This window comes from Hesperophylax consimilis, chromosome 17 (assembly GCF_061612785.1).
Source record: "Hesperophylax consimilis isolate HC1 chromosome 17, BYU_Hcon_1.0, whole genome shotgun sequence".
Classification (NCBI taxonomy): domain Eukaryota; kingdom Metazoa; phylum Arthropoda; class Insecta; order Trichoptera; family Limnephilidae; genus Hesperophylax; species Hesperophylax consimilis.
In genome coordinates, this window is record NC_142852.1 from 6,099,924 (window position 1) to 6,119,359 (window position 19,436).

Consider the following 19,436-nt stretch of genomic DNA (forward strand, 5'->3'; position numbering starts at 1 on the left):
GTGTTGTTATATTGATTTATATTTGGTACGATTCAGTTCAACTGTTCGGAATACTTTTTAAGGTGGTTTTTTAATTCATTTATATTTGCATTCATGTTTCTCATTTTTTTCTGGTAATGAGTTAAAAAATTTAACTCGGAGATATTCATGGTTGAACTGACCTATTGTTTTTTTACATTTAGGAGTAGGAAGTATTGACGTTTGTCTAAGATTTCTGTTATTTTTAAAGGGTGCAATTTTATTTTGAATATAGTTTTTATAAATTTGTAATGTTGTATGGTAGAAGTATAATGCACTTAATTTTCTGACCTTAAATTGTTTGATAAAAAGTTCGGACGAATATGAATAGGGTTTTTTTAATATGGTTTTTATTATTAGTTTTTGTGATATGTAAATTGTTTGAGTTTGATTTTTATATGTACCGCCCCAGCCTATAATGCCGTATTGTATAATTGATTGACAGAAAGCAAAGTATGTGGTTCTAAGTAATTTTTAGTTTAAAATATCTCTTAAACATCTAAATATATATGTTAGTTTCCTTATTCTGTTGTTCAGAATATTTATATGTGGGGACCATTTTAAACGCTGGTCTATTGTTATGCCTAGGTACTTAATATCGGTCTTGCCTTCTATGTTTGTGCATAACATATTGCATTTGTGGTATTCTTTATTTTTCACAGAGTGAATAATTATGTTTATTTCTTTAGGTTTTTCTTGTTTTTTATGAAAAATGGTAAATAATAAGTTTTTTAGAATTTAAAGTCAACAGGTTTTCATCAAACCATAATTTTAGTTCATTGATATCTGTATTTGCCATGTTATTTAATTCTGACCAGGTGTTTGCTTTTAGTAGTAGGACTGTATCGTCAGCGTAAGAGACAATGTCTCCATATTTGGAAATATTGAATATATCATTGACATATATAATAAATAACAATGGTCCCAAAACCGTGCCTTGGGGTATTGAAAAGTCGCTATATTTTGAATCGCTGACTTGATTGAGTAATTTTACTCGTTGAGGTCTTTTATGTAAATAACTAGTTATCCATGCTAAGACTTTTCCACTAATCCCTACTGATTTTTTGATTTATTTTATTGATTTATTGTGAAAAACAGTATATTCCATTTACATTTCACAAATAACAGTTTATAAATTACAGTTTATAAGAAGTCAGTACATACATTTATTTGCATGGGTAAATACATCAATACTATCTGATTAACCAGATTTGTTAAATAGTATGCTTATTGCCGTCTTAAATTCTCTTTGGTTCAAATTGAAAATGTCAATCACAGAAGAAATGTGATTTAACAAAGTAGTTATTCTTCCCAAAGGCATGATCATTGGTAGGTTGGTCCTGCCCCTTGGAAAAATAAATAATCTGTGCTGTCTAGCTCTGATGAAATTATCAGGGACATAAAAAGAAATTCGTTCCAGAATATCTGGATTGCAAATGTGCCCATTTAGCAGCTTGTGCGCCACTAACACCATTGCAATATTTCTCCTAACGTCTAGACGTTCTATCCCCAGCATTCCGGCAAGAAAATCAGAGGGATACAATAAAGGGTAATATCCGAACTCTCGCATGTAGAGGTATCGCATAAACTTTTTTTGCACCTTTTCTACATCATTTGAGTAAAGGGCATCTTCGGGTCCCCATATTATCGATCCACTCTCAAGAATGCTGCTAACCAGAGTAAAATAAAGCATTTTTATGACTGCCGTATTCGTATTTGATTTCGAATTACATATAACAAAACCCAGCATTCGCATTGCAGAGTTGCACACCGAATCGATATGAGTTCGAAAAGTCAGACGCGTGTCAAAAGTGATTCCTAAATCCTTCGTTATCGAAATATGTTTTAGAGAGGTACCAGACATTTTATAGTTAAAATATAAAGTACGCTTTGCCCTTGTAATGCACAAAATTGAACACTTACTACTGTTAAAATGAAGTTTATTTTGATGACTCCACTCTACTATACCGTCGATATCGATTATTAATGATTATCGATTATTAATTTTTTATGTGATATGCTATCGAAAGCTTTTTTGAGGTCTATAAATATGCCAAGACATTTTTTATCGGAATCTAGGGCCGTATATAAATAGTTGGTTATTTTTGCTATCGCGTCGTGAGTACTGATATTTTTTTTGAATCCGAATTGAATATAATTAATTATTTTATTTTCTTCTAAGAATGTCCAAATTTGTTTTTTTACAATTTTTTCATATATTTTTGATATATTCGAGAGAAGTGAAATCGGGCTATATCGATATACGAGATGTTCCAAAATTCAAGACAAGTTTTGGCCAAAGAAACCACATATATCTGGCAACCAAACTCTACAACATCCTTCATCCAAGTTTGAAAAAGATAAATAAGTTTAAGGAAAAAATCAAAACATGAGAAGAAATTAATACAGACATAATAGAATGTATTAAAAACATAAACCTACCAGTCCGCCTCAGCACAGGACCACCTAGTGAGGAGGACTAAGAACAAACAGATGAAACATTTATATTTATATAAACTATCATATTTTGTTATTCTCATCAAACCTGTAATTAAATAGTCACTAGTAAAAAAAAATAAAAATTAAAAAATTTATTAAATGAAGACAATGTAAGCGAAACTTAATCAAAAATCTGGAAACAGAAAAATGAGAAAAAGATATTGGCACCTCTAGGACTCGAACCCAGGACCTCTCGCTCTTCCGGGCGAACGCGCTAACCACTGCGCCAAGGTGTCGATATCAAATTCGTCGTTGTTTGTCCTGGGCTCGAGTCCTAGAGGTGCCAATATCTTTTTCTGATTTTTCTGTTTCCAGATTTTCGATTGAGTTTCGCTTACATTGTCTTCATTTAATTAAATGTTACAATTTGAGGTTTTACTCATAAAGTTAAAATAAAAATTATAATTCTTTCCTTCTAGGCATGATTCTTTATATTTTATTTCTTGGCGTTCTTTTGTATGATGTTGTGCACATAAAATTTAATGTTTTTCCATGTTCTCTGTCTTAAATCTGGTTCATTGGTCAAACATTCTTCGCACTCTTTTTTGTTTGGAATTTTTTTTCTTATCCAGAAGACAGCCATTTGCCTTGATACGGCATCTTTCTCAGCAGAAGTCCACATTTTCCTTGCTGTTATTTTCTTTTTCCTTGTGACATGTGCATTTATTGTTGGAATCTCATCCGTACCTACTCCGTGGTCATCTGAATCCCAATCTTCATTTTCCACGTTTGTACCATTAGGAATCGGAGGAATGGATACCGAAGACGGTAATATTGTCGCGGACACGGATTTTTCTCGAAGGTCAATAGTATCTAGATTTCTGCCTTTATTTTCGGCCAACTTTCCGCCATCCATGGCCAGCAAGAGTTTACTCACCTTGCTCAATTGTATGGTACTTTCAGGAAGACGGTAAAACTCTCTATGAACCCGAATGTCATGGCCCATGTATGTTACCAGTTGGTCCATTTCATTATTTTTGAGGTTCAATAGCTGAGATGCAGTTGCCACTCGCTTCCGTAATTTTGTGGATGTCAGAGCTTTGGGATTTTTAGCACCACATACTAAAGCGAATTGTCGTAATGATGTGTCTGATCTCAAGAACATAAGCGAATTTATTTTAGCAAATAGGTATAAGTTTCTGTCTAAAATTCCCACATACGACCTCTTTTCAATAAAATATTTAGCAATACGATGAGGCGTATACTTTTGTTGCCTGTTCACCGAACGAGCGAACGTTAGGACGAGTCGCGACGCTTCCAAGATACGTGTGAGAAATTCGTTCCACACTATTTCGAGGACCCAAGACCTCCAAAAACTATAGACCACTAAATCGAGGACCTTCCAAGATCCGTGTATTTTACGTATGTGTAATCCTGAATACGTGGACAGGCCTCGGATATGGGAAGTCCTCAGTTACCGGCTGTGTATTCCGGTTTTTTGAGGACCGTTTTCTAGGTGCTTACCGGGTGTATGATGAAACCGAATAGACAGCAACGATCACGATTAACTTGAGTATACGTATAAGTGTAGAATACATGTCTACTTTATATAATATAACAGGACCTCGAATTCGGGTAGCCAGTTGAAGTCCTCGAAATCGGGATTGGACAAACAAGAGTGTGTGTGTGTGTGTGTGAGGGTGTGTGTGTGTGAGGGTGTGTGTGTGTGTGTGAGGGTGTGTGTGTGTGTGTTACAATGCAATAATTGATATCAAATATCTCAGAGATTTGGTAATAATTAAAAAGAAATATTTATTTTATTTATTTATTACAAAATCCTTTTAACAATGTATAACAATTTTTGACAATAAAATATAAAAGTATACAATATTAAGTTTAAAAGTTGAGTAATCGGTATACCATTTTATTGCATTTTTGTTTAATTTGTGGATTATGCTATTCTACTAGGCTATGCCTGTCCCAGAGTAGCGTTATAGAACGCAATCTATTTTATTGTATTTATCATAGTATTTACTTTTATAGAACCTACATAATATGTTTTTTTTTATTTTTTTTTTTTATTGTTTGAAACATTTACAGAGTGTTAACAATCATTACATTTATATTATTTCGTTGGGAATCTGCACAGATATTAACACCCCAATTAAAAATGTTCACAGCATGCGTAAACAAGGTTAGTCGATATTAGGCGGAGATGCTCGTAGTGAAAGAAAAAAAAATACAAATATAATAATAATTAAAAAGAAATATAAAACATGAATATTAAGTATGAAATATAAAATATAGTAGATGTACAGAGAAAGGATAAGGAAGAAAAGTAAAGAAAATAATAAAGCAATTACATCTCTCCATAACATATCATGGTAGAAGATGGTTGATTTGTTTTTTTAAAATATGCGAGACTGTTTGCGAATATATCTATAAGGTCGCATTCAACTGTATTGTACAGACGACACATTCTAGATAGTGGATTGAAATATGCTATATTGTTTTTAAATATATCAACATGGAATATATTTTGGCTCCTTAAATTATGTCTATTAGGGACCTTAATATGAATATTGCTCAGACAATTAGTGGTAAGAAGTTTATCATGAATAATTTTATATAAACATATTAAGTCCGCAAATTGTCTTCTTTTTTCTAATGTAGTAAATTTGAAGTTAAGTAGACGTTATTCATAAGATTTGAGTGAGGCATTTAATCCAAGTTTATATGATAACAGTCTTAGGAATTTTTGTTGCACAGATTCAATATCTACTTTTAGAATATTTTATATAATGTGGGTTCCAGATAACACTCCCATATTCCAATTTGCTTCTGACCAACGAGTTGTATAATGTTATAATGGATTGGGGGTATTTAAATGGTTTCGATATTCTATGAATGAATCCAATCATTTTCATTGATTTACTTATAATATCATTTATGTGTACATCAAAAATAAACTTTGAATCAAGAGTGATTCCTAGATCTCTTATAGTGGTGACTGCATTTAATCGTACATTATTAATGGAATATGCAAAATCCTTTCGTTTTCTGTTACGAGTAAAAGTAATAATGTAACATTTTTCAATATTTAAAAACATATCGTTTTGAATGCACCAGCTATTTAGTGTGTAAAGGTCTTCTTGAAGCTTAACATGATCACAATCAGTGGAAATTTTGCGGTAAATCTTGAGATCATCGGCAAATAGAACAAAATCACAGCGTAACATGGGGCCAAGGTCGTTAATAAAGATTAAGAAAAGCAGTGGGCCAAGATTGGACCCCTGGGGTACGCCTGATGTTACAATTATGGGAGGTGATTCGTACCCATTAATAAGTACTAATTGTGTTCTATTTTCTAAGTAAGACTTAAGCCATCTAAAAAGATCACCGTGAATACCTATTCGATCAAGCTTCTGTAGTAGAATAGAATGGTTAACTTTATCAAATGCCTTTTGAAAATCTGTGTAAATGGCATCTACTTGAGTTCTTTCATTGAAAGCATTACAAACATAATCACAAAAGTCAAGAAGATTTGAATTTGTAGATCTGTTGGGAACAAACCCATGTTGATTGATGCATAATTGAGGTTTAAAGTGTGAAAATACAGAAATATATATTATAGATTCAAAGACTTTCGCAAAACAAGATAAAATGCTGATTGGTCGGTAATTTTTCACAAAAGATTTATCACCAGATTTATGTATTGGAACAATATGTGCATTTTTCCACAAGTCTGGGAAAGTTCCTGAAGATAATGATTCCTTATATATTAAAAGAAGTGGGTTAATCAACGCGCTGGAACAACATTTTACAAACAAGGGAGGTATTTTATCAGGTCCTGGGCCTTTGGATGTATCGATTTTTTCTAAACAAGATTTAATGGTTTCCTTGCTAACATTGATTTTTCCAAGATTAAATTGGTTGTTTTGTGAAACTTTTGGCATGGCAGTATATAACAAGGGATTAGATTGAGTATAAACGGATGCGAAATAATTAGAGAAAAGATTGGCAATGTGTTGTCCATTATCTGCAGATATAGAATCCAGGTGCATTAATTTAGGAATGCAATTGGTAGTACGCCACGATTTTGAGTATGCCCAGAAAGTTTTTACATTTACTTTTATGCCTTGTTCAACAGAATTTATATATGATAAATAGCATTCTTTTTGCATTTTTTTCGATCTTTTTCTTAGAATACCAAACTCAGCATAGTCTAGTGGGTTTTTATATTTATTGGCCCGCAGTCTTACTTTATTTTTCTCTTTGAGGAGCTTAATAAGAGTCTGACTAAACCATTTGGGGTAGTGATTTCTTATTTGTGTTTTTTTTTTCGGGATATGTTTATCAATAATATCCCACAAAGTATCATAGAATAATTGTACCTTATTGTTGACATTCGAGTTACTAAAAAGTGAGATCCAATTAACATTTGACAGATCTAGACGACAAGCTTCATAATTTCCTTTCTTAAAATTGTATTTAATAGGGCAATGATTATCTTTTAAGTATTTCAGTTTTTCAAGTTTTAAAATCATTTCGAAAGAGGGATGATGATTGTCGACTTTTGATAACCCTGTTGTTCTAGACAGATTAATATTAGTTACATCACAAAAAAGTAGGTCAAGAATATTAGAGTTTCCATTAGGAATATAATTGAATTGGTGAAGGTTACACATTGAGGCCAAGTTGACAACACAGTGAGCTTTATGACTAGTGTAGTTGGACGGAGCTAGTGTTTTGTTGTTATATGCTATGTCAGGTGTCCATTTAATCTCAGGTAAATTAGAGTCGCCGATAATTATAAATTTAGTTTTCGGATTACTATGTTGTAGATAAATATCCTGAATATTCTTGATTCTATTGCAGTAATCGTCAACAGATAAATTGGGAGGAATATATAATACACAAATGTAGATAAGTGAGTTAGAATATTCGTGCGGTTTTATCGATAGCCACAAATCTTCACCATCACTTTCCCAAGATGATTTGCGTGTTGTTATTATTTTTTTATCGACTGCTGCTAAAACTCCACCGCCTTCTCTGGATGCTGAACTAGTGGATTCGCGATCTCTTCGAAAAACTAGGTAACGCTCGTCAAACAATTCATTACTAAATATTGATGAATTTAACCATGTTTCAGTGAAGCAGATTATATCGTAATTGTTGATTGAAATTTCATTTTTTATGTCATTTGTTTTAGTTTTGACTCCTCTAACGTTTTGATAAAAAAAATTCAGTTCCATTTTGTTTTGTTAAGATTTTGACAGATTATACATTCTACAGATAAATTGAATTGGGAAATTTAGGTGAGAGAAACCAAGGAGTCATGATCGCGGATCAACAGTACGTGAGCAGAGTTTTCATTTTTTCGTACAAAGATCCGTCCATTTCGGATCCATACGAATTTATGATGAGTTTCTTTGGCTTTCATCCTAGTAGCTGCATACAGGGCCTTATTTGCGGGAGAGAGATGTTCACTGACGTAAATTGGTGATTTCGTGCCATCGATGCCTATGTGTGTAGAATTTAGTTTGTTCGTCTTGTTTTTTTTATTGAAGTTGGCAACTGCAGCCAGCACTTCATTCTTTACCCTCACGCTTGGAAGCTTCACTATTATTGACTTGGGTCGGCTGGATTCAGGATGGACCTTGGGGACCCGATGTGAGTGAAGTATTTCAGATTCAGCAATGGGACGGGAAATTACGCTTCCAAGTTGTTTGATGATGGATACTAAGTTCTCAGATCTATTTTCAGGAACACACTGAATCTCTACATTGGTTTCTCTGGCCATCTGTTCCATTTGGGATACGCGCGTGTTAATATTACTCATTTCTGTGTGAAGCCTCGTATTTTCGGCTTGTAAGCTTTTGATGGTGGTTAGTGATTCCGAAAACATTTTTTTTAGGTCCTCGTATTCAGCGGAGATGAAGTTGACAGACTTTTTTAACTCCGGTAGAATGTTGAGTTTGTCGTGAAAAGATTCGAACTCCGATGCAATACATCGTCGAACTATAAGCATTATCTGCTCGACATCCGGGTTCTGAGGCGACTTCATACCGCACGCAGGAGAAGCAGTAGACACTCTGTTCCCGCTCGAAGATTGGTTGACTTTCAGATCATCTTTGCAGTCAATACAGGTCCAGGTATCACGCTTAACACCCATCTTCCTAAAGTTCGTTTCTTTCATGTTCACACAGAAGAAATGGTAGTTAAGCAGACATGTAGAGCATTTTATGCCATCACCGGAGAGTATTTCACTCTTACAGTGTTTACAAGACATATTTATATAAAATAATTTATTGACCCGGGATGTTTAATTTTTTAGCGCCTGTTGGTTGGCAAACTCCGCAGCACCTTTGATAACTGATACCGACGCCTGTTGGCGGGCAAGCTGATGGTGTGAGTTTATTTAAAAAAAAAAAAATTCGCCGGTGTAAGGATCGAACCCCGAGCGCTGACAAGTAGAGTATCGGGAATGGTGCATTAACCCACGTTGCTATTTGTCCCATATGCGGAGTGGAGAGTTTTGCTCTTATATTCTTCGGTGTTGGTTTTAGCGAACTTGTAATTATTACGCTATTTCAAATTAATTATTGTGGCATTTGTAAATATATATTTTTATAACACAATATTGCACTTAAATAATGTTATTTATACACCGTTAAACGGTAAGAGCGGATAGGATGGTTTAGTTCTTTTACACTGCACAAAATAGTGTTTTTTTTTTTAAATATAATAGTGTACAAGATAGCGTTTGACGTTTGACGTGCGTGTTTCACTTGTGAGACTTTTTAAATTGTTTTTTTTATAGCTTGTCGGTAGAGAACCGGAAAAAAATATTATGGGGCGGAAGCCCTCGCAAAACACTATCCGCGAACTTAACTTTTCGTACTTAACTTGTAATAAAAATGTATAAACAAACTGAAATATGCAGAGTGAGAAATAACGCAGCCTATGTATCAACTGACGAACTACTGACGAACTATGTTAAAACATTTTTATTAGTTCCCAGTATGCAAACGATTGAAATGTATTAAATGAATGTTTTTTTATTAATACAGTTTCATTTGTGTACTTTTTTAAATTTTTTTTTTATTTAATATTTAATTTTTATTTAATATTAAATTTACAATTACATGTTATTACATTACATTAAGTTTATTTTCTTTTTATTAAAGTACATCGTGATACACCTTTTTTTAGAGAAAATGCTCGTGTTAAAAAGGCGGAGAAACGCGTGTAAATAGTAATGTAACTTAAGTGTTTTATTTCTTTTACCGTTGAAAATGATCAATTTTTTTGGTATATGACCTGACTTAACTTATGGAAAATAGCAAAAAGTTAATGGTATTACTTTTTGCTATTTTCCATAAGTTGTAAAATTTTTTTCAACTATAGATTAGTTTGCCTTACTAATCTATTTTTTTAGCCACCACTAATTGCTGCTTTTGTATCTCAAGCTTCTCCCTTTTGATCTTCATGTTCTCTTCAGAATATTTCTTTTTTTTGCTGCCATAATGCTCCCTACTCTTTTTTTTAAATAATTTGGTGTTGATTGTCCCAAGATGCAATCTACTTCAATATCACTTTGATCACCACCTATGGGACTATTCACAGTTCCAACATGATCTATGGAAACCTCTGTATTGTCAACTGTATTAAAATCATTGGAATTGTGTAGTTTTGTGACTGCATCTGTATCATCTATCCCCATATTAAACGTCGCTTTAGATTCGGAGACACCCACGTGTCCCTGTATCGATGCTGGGTTTATTGTCTCCAGGATTCTGGCTTCGTCTTCCGTGAGGTCTTCTTCAAGAGACGGTCCTCCACCTGTGCCCCTCGCAAACCGAACTAACTTGGCCTGTTTATTTTTAGTTTTGGTTTTTAAGTATTGCCAACACTGAAACATAAGAAAGTTGAAGGTTAATAATGTATTCAACACAACATTTTCAAAGTATTAACATTCTGCTAACATTAATTATAAAAGTGCGACAATATAAGTGATGTCAGTTTATTACAAGATATGTTGAGGGGTGTGGGAGGGATGGGGGGTATAGGTATAGGATAAAGAGACGTAGGACGGGAGTAGATGGGAAGGAAGATTGTGTGGTCCCTTTTGGTGATGGGCAGGACGCATTTACACTATCGAAAAATTGCGACTCTTATCGTTAAAACGAATACTAAATTATTTATTTTTATTATTTATAATGAACAGTAACTGATTTGAATCCCCTGAAATAGTATCGCTGATAAATTATGGTGTTCCTAGTAGACCAACTAGAATCATATTATTGTAACAATACTGCCACTAATGCTCAACAATTTTTTTTAATAGGTATATCGCCTGCCTAGATAAAGAAATTATGATTTTGATATCAATGATGAATGATATCATTTATAAAAGATGCACAAAAATATGTTTTTCGTTTGCAAGAATCAAAAGATAATGGTAATTTTTGGATAGGGCCTGACACGCTTATTACGAATATTTTTTAGAAATAAACTTTATATTCGCCTTAATTACTATAAAAGAAAACTTTTTGCATTTCGGGAGGCGGAAAATTATGCATTTTGATTTTCAATTGCGTAAAACCAAAATTCACTTCGCGAATCGATGCGGCGGCGATCAGCTGCCATTAGGTACGTCACTGTTATGTTGGTATCCCTGATTCATTGCGTAGATACGACTATGGCTAACTTCGTGCAATATAAATGGTTTGGCGCGAATTTATGAAAACACAACAGAATTATAATGTTAACAAACTTTAATTTTTCTAAAATTGAGGGAGATACAGCCATTTCTTTTGTATCACAAACCATGTTACACAAACCTAGCGTAGCCGGTAAACTACTTGAAAACTGGGATGTTTTTCTTGCCTTGACGCGAGCAGGCGTTATAAACGGGCACTTTCTTTTGTATCACAAACCATGTTACACAAACCTAGCGTAGCCGTTAAACTACTTGAAAACTGGGATGTTTTTCTTGCCTTGACGCGAGCAGGCGTTATAAACGGGCACTTTCTTTTGTATCACAAACCATGTTACACAAACCTCGCGTAGCCGGTAAACTACTTGAAAACTGGGATGTTTTTCTTGCCTTGACGCGAGCAGGCGGTATAAAGTGGACACTTTATTTTGCTTTCTACGCTTTGCTCTAGCATCTTTTCGTATAGCCACATAATAGAATACTAACATAACAAAATTTGCATGTTTAGTGCCTCCCGCGACATAAATACTCATATTTATGTCTTCCTTCCGGTTTTTTTGTTCCCGGTTTTTTTGTTTCCGTTTCCGAACAATGCATTTACTTAATTAGTTCCGTCTATTTCTTTCGCCGAACAAGACCTTCTAGTAGAAAAAATCTCGTGCAATTCGTGTTCAGTTGGACTTATGGGGTTTGGAGACATCGTAGGAAATGAAGATGCCATGATTGAGTGGTTAAGAAGCCACGGAGTGCTTCTCCGGGAGAAAAAGTGCGAACTTTGTCAAAATCTTTGTAGCTTCTCGAAAATGACGTACAGTTGCCGAAAAACGTTTGTGGTGGATTCGGGCCACAATCGGGTCAAGAAAAGGTGCAAGTTTACTGTTTCTATAAGAAAAGGCACATTTTTCGGCCAGTAAAATCTTTCAATCGCCAAAATATGCACCTTCGTGTCATTTTGGACGATGATGCGTCCACCTAGGACTACCTTCTTGATGGAAGAGATGGATATCAGCAGTGACACGGTCGTGAACTGGTCGTCGTATTGCCGGGAGGTTTGTGTGCTCTGGTGCGACAAAATGAAGCAGAAGATTGAAGGTGTTGGTATCACCGTGGAAGTCGATGAGGCAAAAATTGGAAAGCGCAAGTACAACCGTGGTAGAAAAGTAGACGGTAAATGGATTTTCGGTGGATTCGAAAGAGAATCCAAGAAAATGTTTGTCTGCGGAGTAGAGGATCGCTCCAAAGAAACCTTGTTGGAAATAATTAAAGCATACATCTTACCGGGCACCACAATCATAAGTGATTGCTGGAAGGCGTATGATTGCCTTGGAAATGAAGGTTTCATGCATCTGAGTGTGAATCACAGTTTATCATTTGTAGACACCGAAACCGGAGCACACACTCAAAATATCGAGCGGTGCTGGAGAGATGTGAGGGGAAATGTACCCAGATTCGGGAGGAGTAAGGCCCATTATGAGGGATATCTCTGTGAATTCATGTGGAAGAGAACGGTGCCCAAAAACAAAGACCGACTCCACGAATTTTTCAAAATGGCTGCTGAAGTTTACAAACCCTAATATATTTTGTTTTTTTTTTTGTTATATTTTTTTTTTATTATTATTATTTCTATTCTTCAATTATAATGACAACGAATACCAACACCTCCAACTATAACGACGATGAAATCCAAAATGATTCCAGTGCCTCAGCTTAACTCTGAAGTGATTCTGATTAGAGGTTCGTTTACATTATATTATTAATTCTGTTTTTCATAATTAAGCGCCTTTCATGTGCATCGCACGAAGATAGCAACGGTCGTATTTAGCTCTTGTTAATGCATCAGTGATACCAACATAACAGTGCGTTCCTAATGGCGGCGCATTGTCGCCACATCGATTCGCGAAGTGAATTTTGGTTTTACGCAATTGAAAATCAAAATGCATAATTTTCCGCCTCCCGAAATGCAAAAAGTTTTCTTTTATAGTAATTAAGGCGAATATAAAGTTTTTTTCTAAAAAATATTCGTAATAAGCGTGTCAGGCCCTATCCAAAATTTACCAAGATAATTAATAAAGCATACTTTATTCACTATATGTATTTTATGATATTGTTGATTAAATCACCGTAACATTTTTTATTTGGAAAACAACCGTTTATAGATGTATATGTGTAATTTACCTGAGAAATTAATGATTGAATTCATTACTACACTAACACATTTTAGCTTTAATAATTATACAGAACAGCTAATACATTTTATTTAAAATTACAACAAGAATTACCCCATTAGACATGAACTTTGGTTTATTTGGAAAAATAATAAATTTTAAACACATTTTTAATTCACTTTAAAGGTGAACTTACGTAGGTAGTACATTAAGTTGAATATATGTTTGTAATTCGCTAACACTACCCTGGCTTAACATTTTTATCCCAAAGAACTTTAACAAGCAATATTTTAGACACGAAATGATATAATTTAACTAATTTCGGAGACCGTGTCGCGTGGCCTCGAGCGAAATGTCAAACTCTAAGCCAATGAGATCTGTTATTTTTTTCTAAAAGAAAACGGAGTTGGGCGTCGGTTTCAGATGTGTTTCAAGGCCAGACCCATAAATAAACAACTAACTATCATCGACATCCTCGGGCTTCATGTACGTAGCAAATTGGTCCCCTATTTAACCATAAATATGTGAAGAAAAAAATTTGCCCGCAACAAAAATACGTCACACACCCTCGACGAGGATTATGGTGGAAACACATTATTAAAACCCGACGCGACCCGATGAAACGCGATGCGTGTTGAGTCGAATCAAATGTATTGTTTTCTTATGACCAGAATCACACTATGAACATCCGACGCGACGCCATGCGCGCACACGCCACCCGATCTAGACGTGCCAGGTCGGCGTGTTGCCCATGGTGGGGGTAAACACGCCACCCGACGCGGCCTGCGCAGTATGTTTCTAGACAACACCCGACGCCACGCGTCAGTCGTTCGAGAACTGTCACCGAGTATATACGGAATTTTGGCCAATTTAATATTATTTTTGCATTTATTTAGCGAAATCACCGACGAACAATTAATTGAGTTGGTAAAACGATATCCTGTTCTATATGACATGAGTTTAGCTATATACAGGGATCATACTGTGAGAATATCCTGTTCTATATGATATGAGTTTAGCTATATACAGGGATCATACTGTGAGAAATAATCTTGTGTATGTCACTTTGAATAAATTCGTGTATTTCTTCAAATTGTGTTTTAGTAACCCGAAAATACATATGAAATCTTTCAATATCTTAAAGTAAGTCTGGATACAGAGTATGATATTCACCACACATACTCCTCTTTTGGGTAAATATTCGGAATCGCTGGACAAGGATTATATGAAATATTTTTAAATAAAACCTTCTGATTTACCTTAATTAATATAACAGGAAACTGACTGCATTTGGGATATTTTTAATTTTAGCATTTTAATTTTTAATTACGTAAATCGAAAATTCACTTTCATTGTATGGGATGACAGCTGGAATGATTTCTGTTGATGACATTTTCTCTGATTGGTATTCGATACGAGTAGCTAGAATTTGAATCATTTCAGAATGCAAATTCTAGTTAGGTACTGTTTTGGCCAAACTCGAAAAATAAAATATTTTTATGTTACTTAATAAATTAAATTAGAAATAATTTAAATTATTTATATTAAGGTATTATTATAATTATTGTTTTATTTAACCTAAACTATAGTAACCCAACCTATAATAATCAAACCAAAACTAACCTAACCTAACCTAACCCATAATAATCCAACCTAACCTAACCTAACCTAAACCAACACACCTAACTTAACCGATAATAATCCAACCTAACCTAACCTATAATAATCCAACCTTACCTAACCTAACCTATATCCTAATAATAATCGAACCTAACCTATAATAATCGAACCTAACCTACAATAATCCAACCTAACCTAACCTAACCTATATCCTAATAATAATCCAACCTAACCTATATCCTAATAATAATCCAACCTAACCTAACCTATATCCTAATAATAATCCAACTTAACGTAACCTAACCTATATCCTAATAATAATCCAACCTAACCTAACCTAACCTATATCCTAATAATAATCCAACCTAACCTAACCTAACCTATATCCTAATAATAATCCAACCTAACCTAACCTAACCTATATCCTAATATAATCCAACCTAACCTAACCTATATCCTAATAATAATCCAACCTAACCTAACCTAACCTATATCCTAATAATAATCCAACCTAACCTATAATAATCGAACCTAACCTACAATAATCCAACCTAACCTAACCTAACCTATAATAATCCAACCTAACCTATATCCTAATAATAATCCTACCTAACCTATAATAATCGAACAAACTAACCTAACCTAACCTAACCTATAATAATCGAACCTAACCTACAATAATCCAACCTAACCTAACCTAACCTATAATAATCCAACCTAACCTATATCCTAATAATAATCCTACCTAACCTATAATAATCGAACCTAACCTATAATAATCCAACCTAACCTATAATAACCTAACCTTTTTTTAATTTTTCTATTTTATAAAACATACCTAAATATCTTTATTTTCTTTTTCGAGTTCGGCTAAAATAGTACCTACCTAGTATTTGCACATGGTAAAAAATATAGCCACTCGTATCAGGAATACAAACAAAAGAAAATTTTATCAACAGAAACCATTCCAGCTGTCATTCCATACAACGAGAGTGAATTTTCGATTTACGTAATTAAAAATTAAAATGCTAAAATTAAAAATATCCCAAATGCAGTCAGATTCCTTTTATAGTAATTAAGGTAACTCAGAAGGTTTTATTCAAAAATATTTCATATAATCCTTGTCCAGCGATTCCGAATAATTACCCTCTTTTGATTTATTTCATGAACCCAGTAACGCCTAGTTATTCTCTTTTTCTTGAGTCGTTTAAGTATCATATATGTACCCATAATTTGCATCAAATCTTCTTCAAAGTCTTCATCGGACTCGTTATTTATTAAATCCATAGTACAAAACCATTCACTTCCACTGCTGTTAGCTAACTGAATTCAGAAATTGCTAGTATGTCGTGGTGTCGCGTGTTGGTAATGTGCACGGTGCACATCGGGTGTCGAGACGTGGCGTCGCGTCGCGTTTTAATAATGTGTTTCCTCCTTTAAGGAGGAAACACATTATTAAAACGCAACGCGACGCCACGTCTCGACACCCGATGTGCACTGTGCACATTACCAACACGCGACGCCACGACCAACTAGCAATTTCTGAATACAATTGTAGCAGTTCTTCACTACCCGCTACATTTTCAAGATTATTCGGAGTGTGTAAACACTGGACTCCACTGGCAAGAAGAGAGGGGACGGCAAATCGAGCGAGCCCGAGCGGCCAGTACCAATACGGCTCCCGCCGGCTGTGGACGCAATCCCGGAAGACACAGCGAACGCTACAAACGACATTGGACGAACATTCGAGACATCGATCTTTTGGGGAAGAATGACGCAACATATTATAATCGTCTTGCTGGTCATTGCTTTCTCATCTAAATTTAACGTCATGTAAAATGATGTTTGGCGCCCTCTACTCTTTATAACAGGTCAGAATACTTTTGTCACACACACACACGTTTTCTTATGTTATTTATTCTTAATCATTTTCTAGTCACACTATCTATCATTGCTACCTATTATTAAAAAGTCCGATGCGCACGACCTTCGGTCGACGCACATGCCCTGAGATTAAATTCAATTATGAAAATTATAGAGATCTCTAGATTGCTCTGGTTTTGTACGCTGTAGAAATAAATAATATGTTGTAATTCATGACTCTTTTTATTACTACTTTTTTTATCATCATGTTTCCTATTGCGGGATTATATCCCGACATAATGGCGCGCAACGTGCCCTTAACCTTGAAATCTGGTTATAATGGCGCACCAACGTGGTTTTTTCTCGGATATTTTTAACATTTTAATTAGGTTAGCATTTTGGATTGATTCTTTTTCATGTGTGACATTAGTATTTGGCCTGTTCTTCGTGTTTTTAATGTCGTTTGGAGTGTGTCTTCCTGGATTGCGTCGTCCCCTAGCTGAGTTTATTTTAGAAATTGAAGACAATTTAAAAAAAATTTATTATTACTTTTAATCTTTTAAAATTATTTATTGTCCGTTGGTACTCTGCGAGATTGGTGGGTATCTCGTATTTTTTTTTTATTGTTGTAAGTTGTTCCAGATTCCCACATCTGATATTATAGTATTGGTGAATGTCCATTTCTGAACTTTTGTCCATTAGATGTGTAGGTACAAATAATTTTACACCCATTTTTCCTCTTTTGGGAATTTTACTTTTTATTATTGCCGTCTTCGGACATGATTAATGTTGCCTGGCTGTTTTCTTTTTCCAATTAATCTTTAGGTACATCTAGTCACAATGCCTGATACAAGGAGTCAAGTAAAAGAATCTGCCATGTCTTCCGTCAAGGACTCAGACATTATTGTTCCCACATCTCCGTTGGTTCCACTGCAATTATGGAATATCAAGTACGATGGCACTACTTGCATTAGGAAGTTTCTCGAACGTGTTGAAGAACTCGCCCTGTCACGCTCTGTAAGTAAGCAAAATCTTTTTTTAGGCGCGTTTGAACTTTTTGATGGTATTGCCCTTGATTGGCTGAGGGTCAATCGCTCTCTTTTTGAATCCTGGGATGACCTTGTGGGAGGCCTCAAGGAGGAATATGAAATTATCGATTATGACCGTAGACTCCTTGCACAGTTGAGGTCAACTATGCAAGCACCTAATGATTCACTTGGTACCTTTATCACGAATGTTCTCATCCTAAATAAAAGATTAAACAAGAAATTGCCTGATGTAGAAATTTTGGAAATTCTCCAGTGCAATATGCTTCCCAGATATATTCAGAAACTTGCATTAAACTCCATTCCGGACATAACTACCCTAAAAAGATTGGGCAAACTTATTGAATTGGCAGACAGTCGTTCTGACCAGAGGAAAGGTTCAAAGTCCCCTCAAACCCCTTCAACTGCTAGCATAAAGGCGCCACCAATTACAAATGCTCCTTCTAAACCTAATTCTTTCAGGCATGCGAATTCTTCTCATAAAAACATGTCTTTCAAACGTTATAACGTGAATTCCAGGGAGGAGATTCATCAGGTTACGGAGGGAAGGCTGACAGGGACGGCCGTCCTTTCGTATCCTTTTCTACACTCGGAACTGTTTTTTCTGGCCTGTTGGACTCAGGCTCATATGTTTCTATTCTCGGTAATAATTTTCATTTAAAACTTTTAAAACTTGGTGCCAGGTTGGCTAAGCTCAATAATTCATTTTCCTTAACCTCTGCGACGGGTCATTCCGTTTGCTGTAACTTGAAAATCTCGCTTCCTATAACATGTAATAATGTTGTAAAAGAGTTTATTTTTGTTGTCATGCCAGATATAAAGACGGATGTTATTCTCGGTATTGATTTTTGGAAATCTTTTAACATTTGTCCGGATATTTCTAAGTTTATGAATACGAAGGTAGTAAAATCTGCTCCTCGGGTTACTTCTGAAGTCAGAGGTATTGTGGACAAACATCACTTATCCAAATATCAACAAAATTTACTTGATAATGTAGTTAAAGATTATATTTCAATTTCTGGGGACAAACTTGGTCGTACACATTTAGAGGAACATGTCATAGACACTGGTAATAGTATACCTGTAAAACAGCGTTACTATCCGATTTCACCTCACCTGCTCCCGGTTGTACACAAGGAACTTGATAGAATGTTGGAGATGGGTGTCGTTGAATCGAGCAGTAGTGCTTGGAACAGTCCCATCTTACTTGTACCAAAGAAAAATGGCACTCACCGCCTTTGCTTGGATTCCAGACGAATAAATTCGATCTCTAAGAGGGACGCATATCCGTTACCTTACATTTCAAATATTTTAGACAGCTTGGGGGGAGCTCGTTTTCTGTCCACTATTGATCTAAAAGATGCATTTTATCAAATTCCACTAGAACGTAGTTCAAGGGAAAAAACGGCTTTTACTATTCCTAAAAGGGGTCTTTTTCAATTTACTTCTATGCCTTTCGGTCTTCATGGAGCCAGTTCGAGAATGATGCGGCTCATGTGTAAAATCTTTGGCCCAGAATTTGATGGTAAAGTTTTCTTTTATTTAGACGATATTATTGTAATT

At 34.9% G+C, this 19,436-nt stretch overlaps 1 protein-coding gene across 1 annotated transcript; it reads left to right on the forward strand.

The window, feature by feature from the left end:
* Positions 1-12,138: 12,138 nt before the first annotated feature.
* On the forward strand, positions 12,139-12,753 carry LOC149415855 (uncharacterized). The gene has a single exon (XM_089641748.1). It carries the CDS (start codon positions 12,139-12,141, stop codon positions 12,751-12,753), a length of 615 nt encoding a protein of 204 aa, XP_089497874.1.
* The last annotated feature ends 6,683 nt before the right edge of the window (positions 12,754-19,436 follow it).

Excerpts from the sequence above, each read along its gene's own strand:
- LOC149415855 (XM_089641748.1), top strand. The coding sequence starts at position 12,139 with ATGATGCGTCCACCTAGGACTACCTTCTTGATGGAAGAGATGGATATC.